Source organism: Melanotaenia boesemani, chromosome 2 (genome assembly GCF_017639745.1).
Source record: "Melanotaenia boesemani isolate fMelBoe1 chromosome 2, fMelBoe1.pri, whole genome shotgun sequence".
Classification (NCBI taxonomy): domain Eukaryota; kingdom Metazoa; phylum Chordata; class Actinopteri; order Atheriniformes; family Melanotaeniidae; genus Melanotaenia; species Melanotaenia boesemani.
Genome location: NC_055683.1, coordinates 2,453,149 through 2,479,891, shown reverse-complemented (window position 1 = coordinate 2,479,891; position 26,743 = coordinate 2,453,149). Strand labels below are relative to the sequence as shown.

Here is a 26,743-nt window from a genome sequence, read left to right as displayed (position 1 = left end):
ACTGTTTTATTCCTTTATTTTTCCATTGAGTAAAATTGATAAGCTTTTTGTTTTGCAGGATGTCAGGGTTGTTCCAGAGGGGTGTAAACTTACATGGAAAAAGTGAGGATTTGGTTATTTTTAGAAAATCCCACCAAGCCACTAAGGAGGAACTGATATTGATGTTCTTAAAACACTTATGTGTTTTGATGGTTGAGCTGATGAATGGCAGGTCAGAGATAAACACATCCTCACACAATGCTTGCTCTACATCTAACCATGATTCATCCAGACTGCTAGGTTTAAGCCATTTGGAGATATACTGCAGCTTGTTAGCTAAGAAAACATGATTAAAGTCGGGTAGCTCCAATCCGCCTCTATCTTTAGTCTGTTGTAAAGTTTTTAGACTGATACGTGATGGCTTATTTTTCCATAAAAAATTTAGATATATGTGAGTCCAGTGACTTAAACCAGCGGGAGGATGGTTTAGTGGATATCACTGAAAACAGGTAGTTTACTTTAGATAGAACCATCATTTTAACTGTGTGTAACCTCGGGGTGGGTGTGCAGAAATGGGTGTAGCACGTAGGGGCTCCAATTATGAGGCCACAACAGTCAGTGTGGGTCAGACACATGCCATTTATTTAAACATAACTAAAACACAGAGGTGAAAGACATGATAGACAGTCGAGCTCCGGCCGAGAACCCAGACGCTCACCGCGGCAGGACTGGGGTTATACTACAAACAAAACATAAATCCAATTACTTCCAAACAAAAACACCATGCTATAAACTGCGTGCACCACAGACCAAATCACCGTCTAAGTGAACTCCCAGCCCCAGACACCAGTGAGAGAAGGACGCTCCAGCCGCAGCACTAGAAGACAGGAGGAGACAGTATTAAAAAGCTAAAACCACTTAAATGAATAATGCTAAAGTGAAATAAAAAGGATAAACCAAACCATGTAAAATCAACTAAAACAAACGGCAGCCAGTGCTGTCCCTAAAAACAAAACACATAAAACATTAAGCTTCTTGTCACAGCTCATGGCAGAACCACAACTAAAAATCATAAAACAGTACAATAAACACGACAAAAAGTCCATCTCACCAGCAGGCCAGGGAATCAATGCTCATAGTAGAGCTTGCCTGCTGGGTTTAAGTAGTTGCACCTTCAGTCACACCTGCCCTCAATCAGTCCCTCCTGATTACTACCTGGCTCCATGAATCCCTTCCGCCCACTGCAGCCCTCTAGAGGCCAACTGCTACAATCTGCCCCCGGGAAATTAAATCGACGTCCCGTCGATGGCCTCACAGCCAGGGCCTATGGAACCCCTGGTCGAGGGTGGCTGATTGATTCACCTGGACAATGGCTGATCTGGGCAGATGATGCAGGTTTCTGTGCTGTCCAGTTGTAGTCCGATGGGTGCGCCACGGTGCTTGTTCTGCTTCCAGCCTCCTCCCGATATCTGGCGGTGATGCTATTAAGTCGCCCCACTCCACCATATCGGGTACTGGTGCCTGGGAAAACTCGACAACAAATGGTGGTTGGGGGGTATCTTCGTGGTCAACCATGAGCAAATCCCTAGGGAGACCTGGGTCATCCACTAGTAAATCTGTGTTGTTACCTACCGCTGGTCACAACTCCGACCGATGTATCTGCTTCAGGAGCCCCTCTGTTTGTGCTGTAGTGACAGTGTACACCAGCTCTCCATCTTGCTAATAGGATGGATTCTGATTTCTGACATGTCATTCATCAGCGAGCTGCTAGTTAAGAAATAATCTAATCTAGAATAGGAATGGTGAACTGAAGAGAAGAAGGTGTATTCTCTTAGTGTGGGATGGTGAGAGCACCAAGCATCACAGAGACCAAAATCCTTCATATTTAACAGTTTCTGAGGATTTCCAGACTCGATGAGCTCCTGTGGTACTTTTTTTCTCCAGTATAATGTTAAAATCACCTCCTATAATTAGTGTGTTATCTGAGTGACCATAGAGGCAAAGAGGGAGTGAAAGAAGGAGGGATCATCTACATTTGGACTAGATATATTTGCGATACATAACTTAACATTTTTAATAGATAATGTAACTATTATAAATCTGCCTTCTGGATCTATGATTGTATTATCTATGTCAAAATTTAACCTTCTATTAATAAGAGTTGCTACTCCTCTCTGCCTAGAATTATAACAAGCTGAATACACGTGTGGAAACTGGGTTGTTGAGAGAAGATCTATTGTTGAGTTTGATAAATGAGTCTCTTGGAGTAATATTATATCTGCTTTCATTTCTTGCAAACGATTAAAAATGTTTAACCTCTTTTCCCTTGTGCCAGCTCCACGCACATTCCAAGTGACAAATGTGAGTTCGTTCATGAACCAACCACAGAGATGAGGCTATATGCATATTACTGAAGCGTGTGTGCGTGCATCCCACTGCTTCTCCACGTGCATGTGTATCTGCCAGCTGGTTGTGACAGGGATGTGTGTGCGCTTGTGCTGTTCTGTGTGTGTTCCTGTGAATCATGAAAAGTGCTGATGTGTATATAATATAATATAAAGGATCTTAGGTCTCTCTGTCTCTCTCTCCCCGCCGCCACCCTCCCCTCGCCCTCCCTCTGCTTGTAGCCGTTGAGAACAACTGCACAAAACTGACGTTACTCCATCTGCGATCGACTTGTTTTGCCTCACGTCAGGTCCCGGATGTGTGGCACAAAAGTTTGAATTTCAGATCTGAATTTTTCAAATACAAAAGTTTCAACTTTACCACAATACACATAAAAAAAAAACAAAGATTCAGTGGATTCAGTTTTTTTAAGCAATTATTCAAACAGGCATATTCAGATTCAAATTGAATGATTCAAATTCAAATATAAAGAATTCAGATTCAAATCTGTTGCTTCATTATTAAACCTTGTTTTCGTTTTCAGTGCACGTTTGAATTTTAGGTTTACCTTACCAAGCTCATTAATGAATATAACTTGTTCTTTCACCTTCTTTGCTTCAGGAATGTGGTGTGGGTGAGGTCTTTGCTAAACCAGTGCCACACGATTCTCTGTGACGATGCAGCAGTTGCATGTAGACTCGTAGCTTTGGAGGCAGAGATCAAGAGTAACATGAGACGCCTCTTTTGCATTTTATTTTCCTAAATAACTTAAGTGTTATTAATGCATTATCAAGTGGTCGAGGTGATGTGAATGAGGCAGCAGTAGAGTTAGAGGGGTGGTCAGTGACCCTGATTGGACACCCCAGGTGCCACCTGAGGTGATTGACAGGTAATTGGAGGAGGAAGAAGATATAACCATCTTTACCAGACAAGTCTAGATCACCAATACCACTACACTGGTTTTAAGTAAATTTTAAAGCAGTTTCCTGATTATCCATCCATTAAAAATATTGACCTTTGGCTGAACAATGTGTTTACTCCTCATATGAAATAATATTTTTATTTTTCAGGCTAATGTGGAAATGTAATTGTCATTCTGTAGTAAGTGAAGTAGAACAGAAGCCGGGGCAGAAGGTGGGGACATACCAGGTGTAATAATTACTGGGAAAAGTCTGCTTTAGTCCTGCTGCTCATCTGGGTTTTTAGTTGTTTATGTGTTGTGAATTTTTTATACGTGTATCATGTGACAAAGATGCAGCATGTGTTTGTTGAGGATCTATAGTACAGTAAACACCACGACAGTGCAAGGCCTTCAGCTGGTTTCACAAGACTAAAGACAAGATGCAAAGCAGAGCTTAGAGACAAGAAGCCGGAGAGGCTGAGAGGTGGTGGCTGCTTACTTTGAATATCAAGCTACATTTGGTGTAATGCTGTGATTGGTCAGTGGAGTGTTTTTACTGAGTTCACTGACAGAGAAGCAGCATCACCTGAAGCAGAGCTTCTAAGCTGTCTTCCTTCTGCTGTGGCCGAGGTGAGTTCTGCATTCAGATATCAATTGTTGAGACTGTTAACTGGTACTGGAAAAATTGTTAGTACAGTATATTTAAAACATATTAGCCCTGAAATTGGCTTATAAGGAGCACACCTCAACAACGTGAGCTTACTGGTTTTATTAAAGGTATGGATGACAGTAAAGACTGAGATTATAAATCTAGGTTTATTGTAAGTAAATGAGATGAAGTCTTGTTTTCATTTTCAGTACGCATGATAATTTTTAGGTTCACCTTATCAAGCTCATTAATGAATATAACTTGTTCTTTCACCTTCTTTGTATCAGGAATGTGGTGTGGGTGAGGTCTTTGCTAAACCAGTGTCACACGGTTCTCTGTTACGATGCAGCAGTTGCATGTAGACTCGTAGCTTTGGAGGCAGAGATCAAGAGTAACATGAGGCGCCTCTTTTGCATTTTATTTTCCTAAATAACTTAAGTGTTATTTAAGTGGTAGAATCTAGACTTTAAGCATATTAGTGACCAGTATATCCAGAAGGATTGTATTAAATGATAAGCTGTAGTCCACAAACAGCATCTTAACCCATAGGAGCCCGATGTGACATGTTTGATAGTTTGAGACATTTTGCTTCAATTTATGGTATAAACTTTGCTGGGAAATTAATTGCCCAAAACCCTACATGATTTCAGATGTGAGAGAACTAGGTCTGAGTGGAGAGGAAGGCATCATGTCTTCAGGAATGTAGGGACTGTTTAGTGGGTAAGGGGAGATTGAAAAGCTTGGTGAGGATCCCAGCCAGCTTTAACCACTGCACCTGGGATGCTGTCTGGTCCAGCAGCTTTCCTGGTGTTCACTGCTCAGTGGTTCTAGCCATGCTGTACAAGGTACTGTCTCTGATCAGAGTGCTGGCTTGACTCGTCATCCAGGGATTTCTATTTGGAAAAACCCAGGTGCATTTTTCATGGTAGTCTACACAGGTTTTCATGTAGAAAAGAACAGTCTGTGTGTAATTCTACAGACCATGTAATGATTAGCTCCTGGAGACCTGGAAGTTTAGCCACACACAAATCTTAGGTTTAAACAGGATTAGGTTTATTGTAGAAAAAAGGGGCGTGGTCATGGAAAAGAGGATGAGTCCAACAGGCGCGTTGTGCCAGGATCTGCAAAATCTCAGACTCAAAAATTGAGTCCAATATCCAAAAGACATGGTCATGGGCAGACAGGGGTCATACACAGAGGAGTGAAGCAGACTACTTATCCAGAGAGAGCGGAGATCACAAAAAGTCCAGGCAGGGTTCGATATCCAGGTTGACACTTGGCAGCGGAAATCCAGGAAACAGGCAGAATCCAATACCAGGGGTCTGAAAACAACAAGAACAATTCTGGATCTGAACAAGATTAGTAGGTTGACCATCTGGCAGGGAAGTAGAGACTGGAGAGTATTTAAGTAGGGCAGGGAGCAGGTGAGGAGAGTGAACAATCAGGGCAGGTGGAACAGATGAAAAGTGATTGCAGAGCTGCACAGCAGAGCAGCAACCATGACAAACCAGCCTGTTCAAAAATGCTTGAACAGGCATAACAGGCGAGTACCATAAACAAGGCGAGACGGTCTGTTTGTCCAAGGTGGGGTAGGGGTTCATATATATATATATATATATATATATATATATATATATATATATATATATCAGAAACTGAATCTGCCACAACGTGCTTTCTTTTAAGATGCTTGTGCATCGCTGTCCTACTACCATAGAAGGCAAATTCTACCTTGCAATGCTCACGCTTCTCTTTGAATTTTTATAAACTCTCGAGTTCAGATGCCGGCTCGCCATAATACTGTTGTTTAGACAGAACATTTCCGGTGACGTCATGTTTGACCCCGATTGCCACTACTGCTTATGTGCGTATAATATATGGTATAATATTTATTTATTATCAATACCACTTTGTCCATTATATATACCACAACAGAGGTGAACCACCGTGGGCCCTTGACGCCCCTAAACTCTCCCAATAGCTCCCCGGGCAGCTAAACATGGCAGCCCACTGCTCTTGCATACATCTACAGATGGGTCAGATGCAGAGCCGATTTCCCAACTGGGATTAGTAAAGTAGAATTATTATCATTATCATTATCATTATTATTGTTATTATTATTATTATTATTATTGCATCAATTTAATTTAATTTCAGTATTTCTGTAGAGTTGCAGTGTGTCATATAGCTTTCAATAAAATCAAAAATACAAAGTAAATTTAAAAAATGTTAGATTATATTTTTATAACAGCCTTGTTGCTGTGTCATCATTTTAAATAACCAGACTGTAGAAAACATTTGTTGAGCTGTGTGAAGACTAAATGTGTCAGCTGCATGGAACATTTTGGCATTTTTCTAGTTGATGTTGCTTATTTCTCTGAAATAAATGTTCAATTACAGTTTGAATGTGACTGCAGGTATATGGAAGTCCTTCAGTCAAAAGAGCCATGATGAGAAACATCTGCGTCTACCTGCTGCTCATCCTTCCTCCTGTCTACGGGCAGCAATCAGACCTCAGACATGGCATACTTACAGAGTATGATGAAAAGAAGACCTGGCACGAAGCTCAGTCTTTCTGCAGGGAGAAACACATTGACCTGGTTACTATCAGAAGGAAAGAAGATAATCCAGTCCCTCGGAATGACGAGGTCTGGATCGGATTGTACCAGAAGGAGACGAACCTTTGGAAATGGTCCAGAGGAGACGAGAAAGCAACCTACTTCGAGTGGGATGGTGGTGGTGAGCAGCACTAACTGATTTAATCATGTGAACATTTTCAGGAATTTAGTTCATTAACTTAAAAATTACAAAAAAACACACAACATACTGAAACACTTTTTCATTGTTGATGAAGTACTCAACTATTAGCCATATATTTATATATATATATATATATAGAAATACTTTATTAATCCCTTTGGAGAGTCCTCAGGGAAATTTGGGATATATATATATATATATATATATATATAAATGTGTGTGTGTGTGTGTGTTTGTGATGACTATTTCCTAGGAAAATCTTATAACTTAAGATAATTGGGCATTTGCCGTCCTTTGTCGGGAAGAGGGAAAATCAGCCCGATAATATTTATGTGTGTACCTAGCTTAAGGGAAATTAAATCGCCATCATTGTCAGCCAACTAGCCAATTAGCTTAGCTAGCTTAGCTAATTGGTGCTTTCTTTTAAGATGCTTGTGCATTGCTGTCCTACTACCATAGAAGGCAAATTCTACATTGCAAGGCTCACGCTTCTCTTTGAATTTTTATAAACTCTCGAGTTCAGATGCCGGCTCGCCATAATACTGTTGTTTAGGCAGAACATTTCCGGTGACGTCATGTTTGACGCACATAGGCCACTACTGCCTATGTGCGTCAAGGACAGAAAGGCAGACAAGTACAGTGCAGGGGAGGGTGTGAGTGTGGGGTCACATGGGGTGGAGGTTGGAGTAGGTGGAGGGTGGGGGAGGGGGGTCGATGGCGCCTTGGTTTCCGGGGTGTACGGCTGGAACTTCACGGTGGATGCTGGCCCACGCTAGGAGGTTGTCTGGGGGGCACGGTTCTCATAAGCATGGTGTGGGGGGCGGGGTGCTGCTGCCTCTGAGCTCCTGGACCCTTCGCTCGGGCCGCCTTGGATGGCCGGTGGCTGGCGGGGCTGGCGACTGCCCATTTTGGCCCACTGGGGCCCCAGGACCACGAGGGGGCTCTGGTTGGGGCTCTCCCTTGGCTGGGGGGTCTTCATGGTGGGATAACTTGGGTTAGTGCTCCAGGGTCGCTGCTGAGGGCCTGGGTTCTGGGCTGCCCCGGTCTGCCTGTGACCTCCGTAGAGGCGTGGTCGCATTTGCATGATCTCACTCACCACTCTTCATCACTGATCACTCCTCTTCCTCATCCTCTGCATGCTGACACAATCACTGAGGTGTCCAGTGGGTTTTTATACTAAGAGATCATTTTTCTTTTTTTGCTGTGAGTCAGTATCTGGTTGTTGTGCTACTTTTGTGATATTTCTATTTGATTTGGTTATTATTTAAGAACTCTTAAGGACTAGCAGCTCTGTTTTTTCTGTAAAAGTTGTAAGAAATTTTCTGGTGTGTTCATGTACAGGTGTAACAGTTTGTCTGGTGATGGTGTGGATTGAAGGGTCGCTGCTTCTGTCTGTGGTGTTTTTGTCTCCTTCCTTCTTTCCCTTTTGCTTCTTTTTGCTGTCTTACTTCTTTTTCTGTCCCCTCTGGTCAGGTCCAGCAACCAGACTATCATTCTGCTTGCTATGATGCTGGACAGGACAGGTTAAAAAAAAAAAGAAGAAGAAAGGCAGAGGAAGGTTTAATAAATTAGTTGCCAGCTATTTTGATAGTCAACGTAGTCATGACTAAATGACTAATACTGGCAGCCCTACTCAGGGTTGCCAATACAGAGAGACAATATGTCTGTCATATGTAGAGAATGTGTTAAACAAATAAAATCATTTTGCCTTATTCTGCTTCTGTTTCTTACAGAACCAAATGATCAAAATCCACGCTGTGTTAGGTCAGTTAAAGGTAAATGGCGTGATAAAGGCTGTGGGGAAAATTACTGTTTCATGTGTTTCGATGAGAAGCTGGTTCTGGTGAAGGAGAACAAAACATGGGAGGAGGCGTTAGACCACTGCAGGTCTCTGGAGGGAGAGAATCCAGACTCTGTGTTCTGGAAGCCCAGCTATGACCTGGCCACCCTGATCACTGAAGATGATCACGACTATGCACGAGAGAAAGCACAGCAGGCTACCACAGATGAGGTGGACACTTTTCTCCACAGTGTTGGTGTTGTTGAGCAGCTCATCCTCTGTGTTTATACAGATCTCTGCTAAATGTTGCTAGGTGTGGACGGGCCTGCGTTTCCTGGGTGACGGCTGGTTCTGGGTGGGTGGAGAACCGGTGCAGTACCAGGATATTCCAAGCTGCCCGGCTTACGGCTGTGGTGTCCTGGAGAAGAACAGCAACACATCCTTTGGGCTCAGAGCCTGCAGTCAGAGAAGAAACTTCTTCTGTTACAAGAGGCCTTAAAACTATTTAAAGACAGGTGCTCATCTATCAGCTGCTTCTACCTGCTGTTAATAACACCAGGAATCTCTGCAGCTCATCCACAGGTAAAGACTCCTCATCGCTGCTGCTTGACTGCTGCCAATGTCTCTTCTGAAAAAGAATAAGAGATAAATGTTCCTCTGCTGCCACCTTCAGGAATCTGACGATAACTGCAGCCACGTTTGTTTCTCTCAGTAAAGCAGCAACAATGAAGAATCTTTACTTATGGCGGTGTTATTAAAACATGAATTGCAGGTAAAACCAGGTGAAATATGACACCAGGCATTTAATACATTTACTGATATAGTGAACTGGAGTAGAAATTTGACGTGTGTGTTTGACTTTCCAGTTCATGACAGTACTTTACTACGACAGTTCAGAGGGAAATATTGAACGTTTGTTATATTAATCTAACCTTCAAAGTTAATTCTTTACTTTTTTTCAACATTTTAGAAAGAAAACATTAATAAATAATTTATTAATCAGTTAGTTTAGAAAGTAATAGAAATAATCAGCAGCCTTTTGTAAAGTTTGAAGCCATTAATACACTGCCTAGCCATAAAACAAAGGTCGTCACCAAAATAAAAGGTCACACACTGATATTTTGTTGGACCTCTTTTAGCTTTGATTACAGCATTCGCTGTGGCATTGTTTCAATAAGCTTCTACAGTCTTATTATTAAGAGTTTTTTCCATCCAATGATGCATTCACTTTTCACCAAGGTTTTGTATTGATGATGGGAGAGTCCGATACGTAAGTTAATTTAATTAAGATGAATATATTGCCCAGATAACTTTTTATTTTTCAATCATTACCTGTTGTGGTACCAATCAAGCAGTTTAGTGACTGGAATAGAAGAATATCATCTTTAATTTGGGAATATCAAAATCCAAGGGTGAAATTTCAGACACTACAATTGTCTGAAGAGGAAGGAGGGACGGCCTTGTTTAAAGGGTTATTACCAAACTGCACAGCTGAGAATTTTACTGGTGTCATCCTAAATATGAAAGGAAAACTACATGGAAAACTTTGGAAGAGAATTCATTAAAGGGACTAATGTGAGACTAATCTTTTTTTAAGCTAAAACTTCCTGAAAATGAATAATGGGATCCAAGGTACAGCAGATTTAAGCAATGGGCTAGAAAAGGGATAACCTCATACTGGATGATAAGATCAGAAATAGAGCTATGTTCATTTCAACCGTTAGTGGATCTAAATTACTTAGAGATATCTTCAACTGAGACAAAATCGAGAGCTGATTCAGAATCTGAAATGGCACTTACAGATTTATTAGTTAATTCATATAAAGGTACTTTTAGTAATAAGTTGATTTCAAATATTTATTTGGCCTTGCACTCTGAGAAAGGACATTTCACAAGTTACATGAAATGAAAATGGGAGAAAGAGGCCAGGGGGATATTATCTAAGGAAGACTGGAGAAATATTTAGAAATCCCAATTCTGTACTTCAAGTTCAGATTTCTGGAAGAAATCTTCACATCTTTTGGGAATGTCCGAGCATCATGACATCCTGGGTGCAGGTGGTGGGGGAAACTAACAGGCTATAGGATCTAAATTGGATGTGAGTTTTAGTATTATTTATCTGGGCAATATACCAAAAACCATGACAGGAAGGAGAAGATCCCTACTATCGCCGAATGGTTGGAATAGTTAATGAAATTTATATAATGGAAAAAATGACGTTCTCTCTTTGAGTTTAGGTCATGTCCCAAAATTGAAAAACGAATTAGTGAAAGATATTTGATTCTGAGGGACATGGAACAACGAGAGGACTTAAGCTCTGTTAGGAAATTTATTAAAGGACTGTGTAACATGTTGAGGAATAAGATGTTTGGTAAACTCCATTTGTTCTCATTCCTGTCAGCATCATTTATTTTCTTCTCTTTTTAATTTTGATTTTGTTGATGTAGTGTATGCTGCTGTTTTCACAAAAAAGTAAAAAGATGTTCATGAGTCTCAAATCTCGAGTCTGACTCGAGTCTCATTGACTGATCGACCCATCTCTGATAGGTAGGTCTTAAAATAAACCATTCTTGTTGTTTCCCTGAATTACTTTGTACATTCAGTTCAACTTCCAATTGTTTTATCTGTTTTTCAAGTTTTTCCATCTCTATTTTTTTACGTTAAAATTGGTATTTGTATAGCTGATGACTTCTCCTTCAATAAAAGCCTTAAATGCTTCCCATCTTATAGAAGCATTTAACTGATTTGGATTTCTGGTCTCCATAAATTTGAAAACTCTGCGTTATGGAGCCATTTTGCTAGAAACCTCCAGTTGGATAGATAATTTACCACTTCAAAGGAGACTGAGACGTTTTTACCTTTAGATATCAGCTTTCTGGACCCTAAAAACAATCTACTCTAGACTAAGAATTAAAGGAGAAATTTGTAATATTTTAACCGCCATTAAAAACGTCATAGTGTGTAACTAGAGATCAGGGAAAGGCTGTTCTCGTATAAAATGGGGCATTCCAGACCAGAATCATTTCGCTGTGTTTTGGTGCTGCTCCTCTACTTCCTGATTCAACAACCAATCATGTTCTAACAGCTGTATCCCACTTCAGGGTCTGCACACTTAGAAGTGCTGATTCGTGGGCTACATACGCTAACGTGGTGCGCCAAGCGGTGTCCCATTTCGAAGGACCCTCCGAATCCACCCTACAAATCCGCACTTTGCTTGGCCTCAAGTAAAGGCTGCTGGTGATGCTTCACGGCCTTTTTTCTCGCAGGAGTCATCGCACACAAGACGACAGCAAATGAGCAACAATGCCCATACACTTTACTTTGTACACTTTAGTAGAAACATGATCAAACCAAGTAAAAACACACAAAGAAACAAACAAATAAAAAAATTTGTTAAAATGTAGCATTAAAATTCTGTAATATTTCATATTTGTGATGTTAAAGAAGATAATAAAGTGTCTATCGGCTAGAAAACAACAGAGCGTCAGACTTTTTTTTTAATATATATATTATGACTCGGTGTTCAGAAGCACCAGCCAAAGTAAACACCTGCTGATAAAATACATCATTGGCTGTTTGTTTTACATGTTTTTCTTCACTTTTTTTACACTAGATGGTCACTTTATTTGTAACAATCAGTTCAATATTTGATAAAATATTAAAATTAAAACCTAATTAAAGGTCTCATTTTTGCCCCCCTTTTCCTGCCCAGTGCTCCTGCCTGGCCCCCCATTCAGAACCTTTCTAGACCCGCCCCTGCATAGCTGAAGTATAAACCCTGTCTACAAGTCCTGCCAACAACAACACTTTTGGGGTAAATATGTGACGGTGTGAACCATGAACCACTAGTTTCCTCCTTCTCAGCTGATCCATAAACAAACGCTACAAGAGAGAAAAGCCGATCAGCTGATCACCGACAGCCGTCATGATTCACAGAACAACCTGAGAGGAGAGGGAGGAAGCAGCTGCTGCACAAACATGGACGACCAGAGGGGAACTACAGCAGACATGTTGGTGCAAAACGCAGGATAAACAAAAAAAATCCTCATTCTCCATGGAGGCGACGTCCATGGGTTGCTCCATTAATGTGTTTATTCTCAAATCTATCCATAGAGCCAGCTAGCTCCTCTTTTCAGCTCATCTCTCCACGTCCCGTCATCATAAAAGAGAAATGCCGGATGCCCCGGGGCTTGTGTCACCAAAGTGAGAATAGCAAACGAAAAAATTTGATCAGTTATGATGAGACATATTACAGTGAATGTTAACCAAATGTATTATCATCGGGCTGCAGTCCATTATTACCAAAGAATATGTGACTTTTTTACTCTGTCAACATTGGCATCTGTTGTGTACTTGGACACAAGTGAGATGACTTAGTTTTGGATCAGACCACTCAGGTACGTGTCTAAGGCTTCCTTAGCTTGAATTCATCTGAGATGTTCACGCATCAAAGGGTCAAACTGAGCCGTTAACTGAGAGAAATTTCCATTGCCTGGTTCATAGTTTGTCAGAGTGGCCACGGAGAAGAAGGTTTCTCTCTGACACAAAGTTGATGATTGCCACTAACCTGGATAAAATCTCATCCCAGCGTTTTGCTTTAACTTCAGTTATGTCCTGATTCTTAAGATCTATTGTTGTTTTGGTCTCAAGGCGATGTGAGAGCTGCTGCCAGCTATCAGCATTTTTTCTATGTTCTTCAGAGCTTTCATGGTTGATTAAATGCATTGCAAGGTTGCTCCAGTTATTAAATCCTTCTTCACTCAGTTGTTGATTTTGTTTTCCAAAAAGGCGACAACAAAATCAGAAAACACAGTCTGCATCTCAAATACAGAGCCGGAAAAATGAAAAAACTGGACCAAGCTGAGGGTCGGACTGGTTCAATGTTTAATAAAAACTTTTTAAAAGAACCTTATTGCACACATTGAACCTGGAACTAACAAAGTAAAGTGAGTGGGAAAGAAGGGTTTTGTGTGTCCAGGTGTGCGTGTGGACATTGGATGGGAAGGATAACATAAGACGGGTTGCCTTTTTTCTTGTTTGCTGTTGCTGGTTGTACAGTAACCATTATTGGTTCAATAAAGCAGCTGATTAGGCACCAGAGTTTTTTTTTTCCTTGCTACTCCTCATTAGCCCTGAATAGTCTGGATCCCGCTAACTACCTCGTCAGCCTGCAGAGGATAAGCACAGGGCTCCACTGAGACAGACAGCATGGAGGCTAGCTGTGGAAGCCGGTTTCAGCTCGCCGAGTGTGAGAATCACTGAGAATGATGCGAGACCTGCTGAGAACCACTCAGGACAGAATGTAAACTAAGATGGCGGTGCCCATTGCAGCCAGCTTCATGTGAAAATGCACAAATGCAACGGTAAGGCGGACTGAGAGGCTATCCATGCCCAATTTAAACTGTTAGCTTGGGCGCCGGATAAACAGAGGACTGTAAAGCACTTCAACTGGCCCTGTGTCTAACAGAGGAGGCATTAACATGCTAGCTGCTGCTTGGCCCAGCTCAGTGTGTTGACTATGGGGCTTTAGTTGGGGCCTTCCAGCATAGTTTTGGACAGTGCAGTCAACCAAGCGTCCTGCAAGGCAGGCTGGAGAAGCTCTCCATGTGTTGGCTAATGACACTGAAACCCTGACAAGAAGGGTTTGCCCACATGCTCACTGAGGTACAGAGTGTGCTGGCCCGGGATCAGTTCATCCGAGCCATAAGCCCTAGAAAGCTACACACACCTGGACACGCTACAAAACCCTTCCTTCCCACTCACTCAATCCTGTCCGTTTTACTTTCTCATCTGACCACATATCTGTCTTAACCCCACACACACTCAGCATCACAGCCTGCCAAAAAACCCAGAGAACATTAGAATATGTAAACATCAGCAGGAACATCACTGTAGGATCACTACAATACAAAAAATGGGGTTATCTTCATTTAGACCATACACCCTTTTCAAGTTGATCTTTGAAGCAAGAATACTCTGTGCCATAACATAACTCCAAAATGGGTCCTGAATGGTCTTGGTAACCTGAATGGTTTTGTTCTGTGAATGAGAATGAGTACTCTGCAATAGGTATTAACCCTTTGATGCATAGGGTCCACTACAGTGGACACATATTTAAAGGCTGTTTTTAAATGTATGCACGGGTGCGGATCGTACATGAAGAATAAATACATTTGATATAGTACATATACATACATTGTAATTACCACGTCTGCCTCTGTGATAAACAGGACAGGAAAATGATCCAGATGTTTTTATAGAAAATGTATATTATATTAATATGACAAGATATTATTTTATAAATATTTTCATAGATCAAAATCAATACACTGAGTAAAAGTTAAAATAAGATTAAAAAACAGAAAAACATCAATGTGCATGTCTGTAGAAGTAAAATGTTTTATTTGAAAAAATGTGGTACTATTTTGTAATAATTCATGCACCAGAGTGTTAAAGGTTGCTTATATTGTCAATTTTCTGAGTCCCTTCACATTCTAGCTTGTAACAGGTGCAACAAACTGAACCAAGATGTTAGTGTTAGCCAAGCCTAACCACACATCTAGTATTTATAAAGAAAAAATGACCCTCATAATGATGACATCGACAATAACAAAAACCAATTAAGATCTTCACTCTGTGAGCATCTCCCTGCTATGAACACCTTCACACTACCAGAAGTGCTTCAGTTGTTTGTGAACCTTCTCATTACATTACTGAGCTAAGTTGGAGTGAAAATTGGAGCCAATAATCAACACCTGTCCCATGTCTGCTTCACTTGGTGAGGTAAACAGGTGTATTTTACCGTTATGGAGGCCTCTTGACTTGAAACCCACTTCAACTCACTGCACTGTTCCCTGTCGTGCCTTTCACATGTGATGGGTCACTGCTTTGCTTTTTTTTTTTTTCCTTTATTAGAAGTACTTATAACAGTAAGTCATAACAGTAATTACTGTGCAACAGAGACAGTACAGAAAATATTCCAAAGCAGTTGGAAGGAACAAATGCCAGGGGTGACAGGTTTCATGTGAAAATATTGTATACAGTGCAGATTTCAACAGTTTTAAGTGCCTTTTGGTTTTCAGAGTATTTAATTGAAAGAATGTATTGCCTTAAGGTGCCAGAAAAGGCAGCGAAACATGGCTTTTTACCTGAGTATTTACAACTGTGAAATTTTGACATCAACATTAAAAGGTTTATCAAATAAACTGAGTCACTCTTTTGTAAGCCATTTTCAAAAACACCAAATATTACATTCTTCCAAAACAACACAAAATCTTTTTTAATGTTAAGGTGAATAAAGCCAAAACATTTTAACATCTGGATGGTGCCAAAATAAATGAACAGCAGTTTCAGGACATTCATTACAAAAGCTACAATTTACATCAATATCTTTTTTAAATTTATTCTTTATATATGATTTAGTTGGAAAGAATTTATAGATAAGTTTAAAAGATATTTCTTTCACTTTATTGGTAACAAGATGTCTGTTGGGTAACAGCCAAACTCTCTTCAATGGTATATCGCCCACAAATGCATTCCAGTATGAAATAACATGAGGAAGTGTAATAATATCTCTTATTAATCTGTTGTTATTGATGGGTCGACTGGACAGACAAACCTTTCCTACAGGTATGTCCACTGGAGAGACAAGATTTAGGTTGTAAGCGTCAAGCCTTTGATGACATTTAAAAAGCATACACACACCAGAGGGGATGGCTCCAAAGACTTTTGCATAATCTCCAGGAGTCACAGGAATATTGTATTTTTCAGGAAACTCTTCATACATTAATAACAGACCATCTTTGTTAAATAATTGATCTACCCATTTGATGTTATTTTGAAACCAATATTCCATAAAAAGAGATTTGTGTTTATACAAAATGTCTTTGTTATTCCAAATTAAATAGTTATGGGGCGAAAAATTATGTTTGTAGATGAGACACCATGAGAGAAAGGCCGGGCGATGAAAAGCAGACATTTTAACAGGGATCTTATCAATGTCATAAGTGCAAACAAGAAGAAAGTTAATGCCACCTAGTTTGGACAATATATTGTGAGGATTAATATTCCAAATTGAAGTGGGTTTTTTGAAAATTTGTTTATTCCAAATAATCTTAAATGTATTATTTAGAGTCCGAAAATCCAGAAAGTTGAGACCACCATTTTCATGAGGGTTCATAATAACAGTCTTCTTCAAATAATGAGTTCTACTTTTCCATACAAAGTCAAAGAGCATTTTGTCAATCTCTTTTAGGGTTTTATCACTGACATGCAGAGCGAGAGCTGTGTATGTTAATCGAGAAATACCCTCTGCTTTAGTAAGAAGTACTCTTCCTCTCAATGACAAGTCTCGTAAGAGCCACTGGTTTAATTTACGCTGGGTTTTTTGTATGATTAGTTCAAAGTTTGAGGAACTTCTTCTGTTTTGGTCCTTTGTTATTAGAATTCCTAAGTAGTGTACCTCATCTTTAATTACATAGTGCCGATTTTGTGCAATCTTTAATAGCTATAAGCTCGCCAGAGGCCACAGGCCACAGAAAATTCTTGAATAACACTGATTGCCAGAGGAATTTGATTTTCATTTTTCAAATATAGTGTGGTGTCATCTGCCAGCTGTGTTATGATTACTTCTTTACCAAGAACAGAGATGCCTTCCACAGCACTCATTTGAATATGTTGAGCCACAATCAAAAACAGGTACGGAGAGGCAGGACAACCCTGTCTAAGACCCCGAGACAGAGTAAATCTTGGGGATGAGCCACCTGGTAGTTTGATAGAGCTATTACTGTTATTATATAGGGTTTTAATAGCAGAAGAGAAATAGTTACCGAAGCCAAATTTCTTTAACGATTGTAGGATGAAGTGGTGCTCCACTGTATCGAAGGCCTTATAGAAGTCTAGGAACAAAATAAAGCCATCAGATTTAACATTTCAGAGTAATCCAGGATGTCCATAACTAACCTAATGTTGTTCGTTATATGTCTTTTAGACTCAAACCAGACTGAGTTTCTTCAATAATTGAGTCCAATACCATTTTCAGCCTTCTGGCAAAAACTATAGCAAATATCTTATAATCGTTATTAAGTAACGATATTGGACAGTTATCAATAAAGGAAGTGTCTTTGTTGGATTTGGGTATTAAAGTTGTCAAGCCTTGTGTCATGGTTGTGGGAAGTTGTTCCTTATTTATACTTTCTAGAAAGACTTCGAGTAGAAATGGAGCTAATTCAGCTGCAAAAAGTTTGTAAAATTCTGAAACCAAACCATCCGTACCAGGTGACTTGTTATTTTTTAATAAATTAATTGCATCGTTAACCTCCTTGAGTGTAATAGGATTATCACACAGAGTCATTTCATCTTCAGTGATAGTTTTAACTGTTAGTGCCTCTAGAAAAGCCTCGGCTGATGCCTGACAAGATCTGGAAATGTAGAGTTTTGAATAGAAGCGACTGCAGTAGTTAGATATTAGGTTGTGGTCCTCTGTAAGCACCACATCAACATTTAGTTTATTAATATTATTAATATTTGAGCGATGTTTTTCTAGACTAAAGAAGTAGTGAGAGTTTTGCTCTCCTTCTTCAAGCCATCTGGCCCTGGACCTGACAAACGCACCTTTGGCTTTTTGACTATAGATCATCTAATTCAGTTTGCAAGTTAGAGTGTTCTAACCTCTCTTCCTCTGATAGAGCATCTGGTGGTTTAGAGGATTAACAGGTGATCCTTGATATAACATGTAATTCTTTGGCTCTTCTGGATTTGACTAAGTCACTACTGAATTTTCTAAAGAATTGTCCAAGCTCAAATTTTAACAATTTCCAGTTGGAACAAAATTCCTTTTCTTTTCTGGCTTTATTCCAGAAATAAGCTACAAGGTTGATCACCTCTTTTTTGACATTCTCCATTGGTAGTAAAGAGTTGTTAAGTTTCCAATAAACTGAGCGAGTGAGACTTATTTGAGGCGTGGATAAGTTGAGCTTTATATATATATAGCCTTGTGATCTGTAAGAGGGGTGGGGGATATATTTACTTCAATTTTATTTTTGTTGAAACCTGTGGAAATCAACCAATAATCAATTCTTGACTGACTAGACCCGGGGTCACTGCTTTGCTGCAGCTTTATACTCACGCGGCGTTTGCGTCACCGCGTAGGCTCGGCGTAGCTCCGCAGAGGTTCGACACGCACCTCTTCCAGACCTGACGTGCACCCCTGCTACGTAGACGGTTACGCGGGGGTACTCCCTTGTGATTGGTCAGTTTGAGATCACGTGTTGCCGGATATCTGGATCTTCCTGCTGAATTTGTGTGGTAACCAGCGTTTTAAAAAACAATAACCAGTGGATCAAGTTGATGAGAAGCTGATGGAATTATTTCTTCTTTTTCTTTCACAAAGACACTGAACCATACTGGACGCCATTCTTATTTTAAAACAAACCATCAAAATAACTCCGACCAGGTGAGTTTACCGGCCAATACCACCCCTGCTGCCACCTTCAGGTTAGGAGGAGAAACCGCAACACAACACCAAAACGACGCTTTCCCCCTACGCTCGAGTGCTAGAGCAAACTCACCAACGTTGGATACACCATAGCCGACTGCACGCAGATGCCGCGCGAGTATAAATCCACCTTAAGTTGTTCCTCGGCTAGCGTTAGCCAGTTCTCAGCCTGCTCTAGGCACGTCATATTATCGTCCACTTTTCTCCAATGTGTTAACTGAATTGGCCGTCTTGCCCACTTGATTATGCATGTTGTCCAGTTTAAAGCCAAACTCTGAGTGGAGAGCTCTGGGCCCAGTTAACACAGCTTGCCAGTCAGCCATGTTGCTAGGTCAGCAGATATAAATTCAACCTTCAGGAGGATTTGCAGAACAAATGAAAACACCAAAAGTCGTACTTGCAGGAGCAGAAACAATGGAAGATTTGTAATGAAGCGTCTTAATTCCAACAGCTTTCTCCCATCCACACACCAAGAGGTTCTACACTTCCAAGATTTTCCATGTTTTACTCTGCTTGCTCGTGTAGGAGCAGGTCAGAAGAAGCAGATACATCAGGAACTGAAAGGTTCAGTAATTAAATCTTTCTTAGATAATGCTGAAAGAGCTAAAAGCATCACATAAATAACCTATTTAAGGTATCTAGTGCATGAACAACCTGAACACAAAGTCTCACAACCTTCTGAAGAAATGAGTTTTTCTGGTTTGTTCTAACACCACTTTGTTCACCAAAAGAAGCAAAAGTCACATGATTCTATTATAATCATGTCCTGATTATTAAAGTTCCACAATTAAAAGAACTTTAACTTTTTTTTAATAGTTTATGCATCTTTCAACACTTTTTTGCGCATGTACAAATAACAGACATATTTATGTTGTGTCTTTATTTGAAATAACAACCAGACTAAACTGCTGGGGTAATAACATCCTTGTCATATGGAGATGTAGGAACTCCTCCTTCTATTTCTGTCCTTGGCATCCCCTGGTTCACTGACACACTTCTTTATTTTTGCTGTAGCCCTTTGGTGACTCATAGCCAACTATGTCTTCTGTCTTACCCCTAGCCTGGTTCATGCTAATCTGTCCAACTTCAGCCCAGATCTGATAGATCCGCACAACCAAGACATGACGCCTTAAAATTACCAGAGTCTCTTCAAATATCTTTGACCATGCCAACAGCAGAATTCAATACCTGCAACAGCAGATATTCATAAATAAAAAAATGTCTACAAGTTAACCTGTCGTCATCTTTTTTCTCAGCAACGATCACATCTAAGCAGCCAATCACATTCCAGCTTGCCAGTGATGTAATGAGAGTTTTACTGGTGATGCCACAAATAGATATGACATAGACTCCTTGTAATGTCATCACAGACACATGCAGAGGGGGAATGTAAGAGCTCGTCCTTCAAAGAGCAGTGATGAAACTGTAATCGGAGACTTTGTTTGTCCTGCTGCTCTACGAGCTCACTTCTCAACAGCTGCTGAAGACTCCTCTAGGTTGTCACTTCAGAGCTGAGCAAGAAAATCTGCAGGCCTTCACAGATCAAAACAATCTGTCGTTCTTTAAGTTTGCTAATGATGCAGATGACCACAGATGCCTTAATTTAAAGGTATTCAGGTTAGAGAATTTCACAAAAAAAGTTAACAACTGTGAAAAGGCATGCTTAAAAAAAAAAAATCCCGCTCTGTGAGGAATTAGATTTATGTAAATAAACATGTACAGTTGGTTAGCCAGAGAAAAAGCTTGCTTATCTATAAAAGTGTTCATATATTGACCTTTTTCAAAGTTCAATTAATAAAAGAAAAAAGATTAAAGTAAGTCTGATAATATCTGGAAGCAGATTTAAAAAATCTGTAACAGCATCAGACTTCAGGAATGAAAACTCAGGAATAGAACATGGCTGCAGAATATGACTACGGGCTGTCTTTAGCTTTTTGATGAGTGGCAGGGGCATTCCTGACCCCGCTGGCACATAACAAACTGCAATGAGCTCATGGGGTTTTTATAGCATGGTGGGAGGGCCGCAGCAGAGCAGCTGGGATTTATAAAGAAGGACGGCTGCTTACAATCCCAAACTGAGAGGGGATTCACACTGAAGAAGTGGAGACTGAGAATATTAAGTCAGAGAAAACAGCTTTTTGTCAGAAGCGGATTTTCTGACGCTGTCATGATGTCGCAGTACGCAGCTTTAACCAGCCTGCTTGGCGATGACCCTTTCCTTGGCCAAGATCAGCTGCTGTGGCCTCTGCGTCGTGAAGCTTTCTCCTCTCTACAGCAAGACTTCTTCAACCAGAGAATCAAGCTGGCTAACAGTCTCCTGAGGGAGCTCCATGATGGCTGTCAGCTGCATAAATTTCCCAAGTTTCCCATTGTTTCGTCCAGCTTGGCAAGGTACGTACAGCAACCAAGACAGCTGGTTTGGTTTCATCTGAATGGGTTGATTGTGACCATGCTTCTGATCCGAGTGTCTGATTCCTGCAGGCTGAGTGATGATGAAGAGCAGAGGGTGGAGACGCCAAGAACAGAGCTGCAGAAACACACCCAGCAGGCCAGTGAAGGCAACAGTGATCTCCTGGTGACGCTAGATGCTCGTGGTTACTCTCCAAGTGACATCACTGTGAAAGTGGAAGGGCGAAGCCTGGCGGTGGTGGCCATGAAGAAGGCGGGAGCAGAGGAGAGCCAGTGCTGCTCCTCCTCCTCCTCGTGCGCCTCCTTTTCTGCCTCAGCATCGTCCCAGATGGGCTTCGTGCAAAAGATCGACTTGCCCGCTCACCTGGATCTGTCCGGCCTCTCCTGCTCCCTGATGGACAACGGGCAGCTTCGAATCCACGCCCCCGTGGCCAAGCAGCCAATCAGTGAGGAGGGCCAGCTGCCCGTCCGCTTCAGGACATCGTTGGAGTTTCCCATCGGAAAGGACAACACGGAGGACGGACACGCAGACTAATGACGCACATACTGTCTTAGACGTCTGCTGCCGGTGAATACGCGTTTATATGAACACACACTCAAAGACTTCCACTGACCGTTTACAGGAGTTACATTAAATTTTAATTTATTTTGTTATATTTGAAGTTTGTATAACGTGTTTAAATAAAGAACTAAATGAAAAAGAATTTAATTCATGAATAGACTTTTGTTAAAATCCTTTGTGGCCACAAGATGGCAATAACTACCAATTCACAAGGAGGATGATGAAGAAGGTGGGCAGGCAGTTCAGGGAGGTAGAGAGGAGGCCTAATTGCTAACGCTGTCTCAAACTCCCCTGGGGGGACTGAATTAGTACCTTTAAAAGGTTCCAGTGACATTTGGTTGAGTGAGGAAAAAGTTATTTGCAGCCACGTTGGAGCAGGTGACAAACAAAAGTAGCAGATTAATGTTTTATGAGTCCTGTCCGAAGGGGGGTCGAGGCAGAGGAGAGAAGAAATAATGGCATGAAGAGGAAAAGTAGAGCAGATGTCTGATCTTTTTAAAGGATTAGTTCATCAATTCCCAAAATACACACATGTTCTTACTTCACCACTAATGGTGCTTAGTCATAAAAATGATTTGGATTTTATGTTTGAGAAGTCTGCTGCTGTCTCAGTGGAGAGACGAGGAGAGGAGCCGTGCTGCTGCTCTGGAAGGTCAGTCGAACATCCAGTCAACAGCTGTAACCCGACCATGAGTCTTTAAAAGGGAGCCATCAATATGAAAACTGAAACAGAAACACTGTCTACCATCAATGATGACAGGGTTTGTTTGGTATGGAAGCTGAGAGCTGCCATGGCTGCAATTATTCACAATACTCACAAAAAGTTTGAGATATTCAACTTCCAGGGGAAATTTATGGAATATGTAAAAAGTTCTTGCTGCACTAATACTATACCACAACTGTCTACAACTGTGATTCCTTCAACTGAATTTGTTGAAACAAACTCTGGTGGGCAGCTGGTACGGTCTGGGTTTGATCTCAGAGGGTGAATGGCATGATGAAGAGAATACAAGCTGTCTTTGAACTAGAACTTTTAGTGGCTGATTTATAGTGCAGACACATTTTTTTCATGGTAAATAATCTAGTTAAATAAAAACATGCTGGGCAATAAATATTTAAAGGTCCTATATTTTGCAAAATTCACTTTCTAAAGGTTTCAAACAGTCATATGTGTCCTCATAGCCTGTATGAGGCACAAAAATGAGAAAATTCTGTCTCCTCTCTTCTTTGCTTGCTCCACTTTTTAGTGAATGTGTGCTCAAACAGGTGAGTCTGAGCTCTTTCCCTTTGTGACCTCATGAAGGGAAATAACCACTACACCTGGTAGTGGATAGTGTCATTGACCTGTTCACTTCCTGATAATTTCCTTCCTGAACTCTAACATAAAAAGTTATCTTTAAGTTTTAAAGATACGATAAAGATAAACGTTTTTTTTTTCTCAAGTGGACAATGAAAATTATTCAATTATCTCAAAAACCGTTCCTTTTATCCAAGAAAACAAGATATTTAACCCATTATCTCGACATAATGATGTTAAAGATTGGCAGTCTCAGCTTAGTTTTGAATTCTTCTCACAAGAGCTTTACCATTACTGCCTTTTAAAATCTTACAGAGCGATATCTAGGGTGAAATAACTAACAAAAATCTGTTGTGGCTGATGTTCAGACCAAAGTAGAAAGATTACAAGCTGTAGTCTTTGACAACAACAAAGATCAATGGGGAAAAAACATTATATAATTGGTGAAACAACAGGTAACACATTAGTAAAAGTAACTGGTTACAACACAATTATTCCCACATCAGTAGTAATCTAAATTATTTTATCTATAATTAAATTACTATCATCCCTACCCCTCATCAGGTGATTTAGCCTTTTGAAATAGATGTAATTTGTTATTTGATAATATGTGGACTGCATTTGAGATGGTTGCTATCTTCACCTTGACCACTAGATGTCAGTAAGAAAGTAAATAAATAAGTAAACACACTATTTAACCCTTAAGACTCCACTAGATTGCTCTGGAGTACTATCAGCAGTTTCAGAAACAGTAGTGTGTAACTCTGTGGGGTAAATTGTGATTTATAGCTTACCCTTTAGGTGATCTACGGACGTTTTCCAGGCATTTACATCCCGTCCAGGAGGTTTACAATCCAACCGGAACATGTAGTGTTTATTTACATACTATAGGTGTGTTCCAATTCAGGTTCTGCACACTTCGAAGTGCGGATTCGTCGGCCACATACGTCATCACGGCGCATGAAGTACTGTCCCAGTTCACCGGATTTGAAGGACCCTCCGAATCCACCCTTCAAATCCGCACTTCGTTTGGCCCCAAACGAAGGCTGCTGGTGATGCATCCTTCGCAGCCTCTTTTCTCCCAGAATTCATTGCAAACAAGACGGTGGCGAATCAACAACCTCAGAAGTGTACGTTTTAGGTTTGAATCTTGTTAAAAAAAAAAAAAAGTATTTTTTTAAACTACACTTTAGTAGAAGCGTTACAAAACCAAGTACATTAAAAGCATGTTTGTTAAATGGTGACATTAAAATTCTGTAATATTTTATATTCGTGGATTTTTAAGGGGTTAATGATGTGTGTACCAGCTGGAAAACAACAGAACTTCAGACCAGTTTTTCTTTTCTTTCTTTCTTTTTTTTTTTAACTGTCGGTGCTACCGGTCGGTTTTAACGTCCACTGAACTATGAGTAAGTTCAGAGGTTTAAGTGATTCAACGTCCTGTGTTGTTGCCATGGAAAATTCTTGTTGACTAGGTAGGCTGTCCCATTTCACCAACGTTAAGCGGACTTCGAAGTGTGTAGACTACGGAGGACACTCTGTAGCCTACGTAGTCTGAATTGGGACACACCTATATGGTAAATCCACAATGATCCATGATAACACCATTATTTGTCCCATTTTGATAACTAAATAAAGATCACCATCACTACTATGTTGCTAAGGAACCTCTATTTAGACCTGGACATGATGATGAAGCCACTTCCTGTCAGATCAGAGAGCTTAGATTGACAGTAAAAGAAGAAAAATAATGCTCCGCTATGGCTGGAATAAAACCAAGAAGACGTTTCTGATGCACGGTGGCTCCACAAAGCAGCTGAGCTGGAGTTGGTTTAGTGAGGATAGCAGGTAAATAGTAGCAGGAATAACTGGAAATGAGGAAAAAGTGGAAACATGGAAATAGTTTCTGTTGTGTGTTTGTTTCAATAACAATATTTTTTCTCCTGAAAGCCAAAACTTGAGAGAACGATGAGATGAGAAAAGGTTTGGTCACTGTTGATCTGTGTGTTATTTCTACAAAGTTCTGTTAGTAATAAATTCTGCTTTTTTCTTCTGGTCGGCCTTTATGCTGCTAAATCTATTCATACATTCAATAGAGGCTGAAGCTGTTCCGCAAACATATTGTCTGCATGTTGACGGGGATTAAAAGATTCTACTGGCATTTTTAAATTAAAAACAAAAAACAGATGTACCAAAAGTAGTAAAAAATGGCTTGGAGTTTACCTATATACTGCAGGTGTCTGAAATGAAGTTGTAGGGTTAATAAATATAGCATGTGCAGCTTAGAGATTTTTAATAACAATAAACAATAAACTTTCTCAAATCTTTGTAAATATCCTAAATTTAGTGCATCTGGAATTGCTTATTTGTGGGTTTGTTTTTTTAATTTCTCATTAACTGCTGTGCTTCCAAACACTGACATGACCTTGTCAGTCTTGCTTCTTTAATTATCCTTGTTGAGCCCAGACTGTGACAGCAGTCTACCTTTGGCAAATGGAATTGATTAGACAGATATTAAAAAAGTAGACAACTGACACATGCAGGGACAAGTATCAAGCAGTCTCTGAAGACATCTGTGACGAGGGAGAAGTCAGGAGCATGCTGGCCTCAATTACTGTGCGATGAAACACCAGAATTCTCAAAAGTACCAAGTATCATGCAAAAAATTACAGATGATAAATGAAAATATAGAATTGCTGGTGTAGAAGATGTTGTCCTCAACTCCGGTCTGTGGCTGGTAGACAAACCGGAATGGATCAAGATGTGACTGGACTAGGGGATGGAGCTGGTCCAGGAAGACTCTCTGAAGGTTCTTCATGATGTGCAACATCATGTCGAGCTGCAGTCAGGTGAGAAACAGCGAGAGGGGCCCGGTGCCCTGCAACCAGTGTTGGGATAGTTACTCTAAAAAAGTAATTAGTTACTAGTTACTCATTACTTCTAGAAATTGTAATGAAATTACTTCACTCGTTACTGCATTTGAAAAGTAACGTCACTACTTATTACTTTACCATTTCTGAATTCACCGTGTAGACATGGACAAACATGACTGCCTGTCTGCAGAGTGTTTACTGTATATTGTAAACAAAATGGCTTTAAAACCACAAGAACAACATTCCTGTCTGTGGGATGCCTCAGTAGAGCCAATAAAATTGTTAAAGACACTCTCACCCTGGCCACCACCTCTTCGACCTGTTGCCCTCTGGCAGGCGCTACAGGTCACTGAAAGCAAGAACAAACAGACTGTGCGATAGCTTCTATCCAAGAGCTGTTGCAGCACTGAACAAAAAATAAACCCAGACAACAAACCTACTTCACTCTGCACTTTACACTCCAGTCACTTTGTTTTTATCTGTGCAATATAACCTCAGTGCAATAATATTACCTACTGACCGTCTTCCTTTATATTTTTACTTTTATCTTATAGATTGCGTATTTTATATGTTTGTATATTGCTTGTATTTTTTCTATTTTTCACAAGAGAGATGCGCACTCAATCTCGTATCGACTGGTACAATGACAGTAA

At 40.3% G+C, this 26,743-nt stretch overlaps 2 protein-coding genes and 1 long non-coding RNA gene across 3 annotated transcripts; 2 read left to right on the top strand and 1 right to left on the bottom strand.

Annotated features, from left to right (window-relative positions):
• Positions 1 to 694: 694 nt before the first annotated feature.
• LOC121633790 lies at positions 695 to 1,190 on the bottom strand. Its single transcript, XR_006009124.1, has 3 exons — positions 1,091 to 1,190; positions 942 to 982; positions 695 to 856 (listed from the first exon to the last, which is right to left on the bottom strand). It is a non-coding gene; the product is annotated as an uncharacterized LOC121633790 (long non-coding RNA).
• A 2,644-nt stretch (positions 1,191 to 3,834) lies between these two features.
• On the top strand, positions 3,835 to 11,907 carry LOC121630986 (macrophage mannose receptor 1-like). The gene is made up of 4 exons (XM_041971572.1): positions 3,835 to 3,895; positions 6,332 to 6,653; positions 8,408 to 8,685; positions 8,768 to 11,907. Exons 2-4 carry the CDS (start codon positions 6,362 to 6,364, stop codon positions 8,951 to 8,953), a joined length of 756 nt encoding a protein of 251 aa, XP_041827506.1. The 5' UTR covers positions 3,835 to 3,895; positions 6,332 to 6,361; the 3' UTR covers positions 8,954 to 11,907.
• Positions 11,908 to 21,027: 9,120 nt separating this feature from the next.
• Positions 21,028 to 22,078, top strand: hspb9 (heat shock protein, alpha-crystallin-related, 9). The gene is made up of 2 exons (XM_041972145.1): positions 21,028 to 21,340; positions 21,431 to 22,078. Exons 1-2 carry the CDS (start codon positions 21,117 to 21,119, stop codon positions 21,891 to 21,893), a joined length of 687 nt encoding a protein of 228 aa, XP_041828079.1. The 5' UTR covers positions 21,028 to 21,116; the 3' UTR covers positions 21,894 to 22,078.
• The last annotated feature ends 4,665 nt before the right edge of the window (positions 22,079 to 26,743 follow it).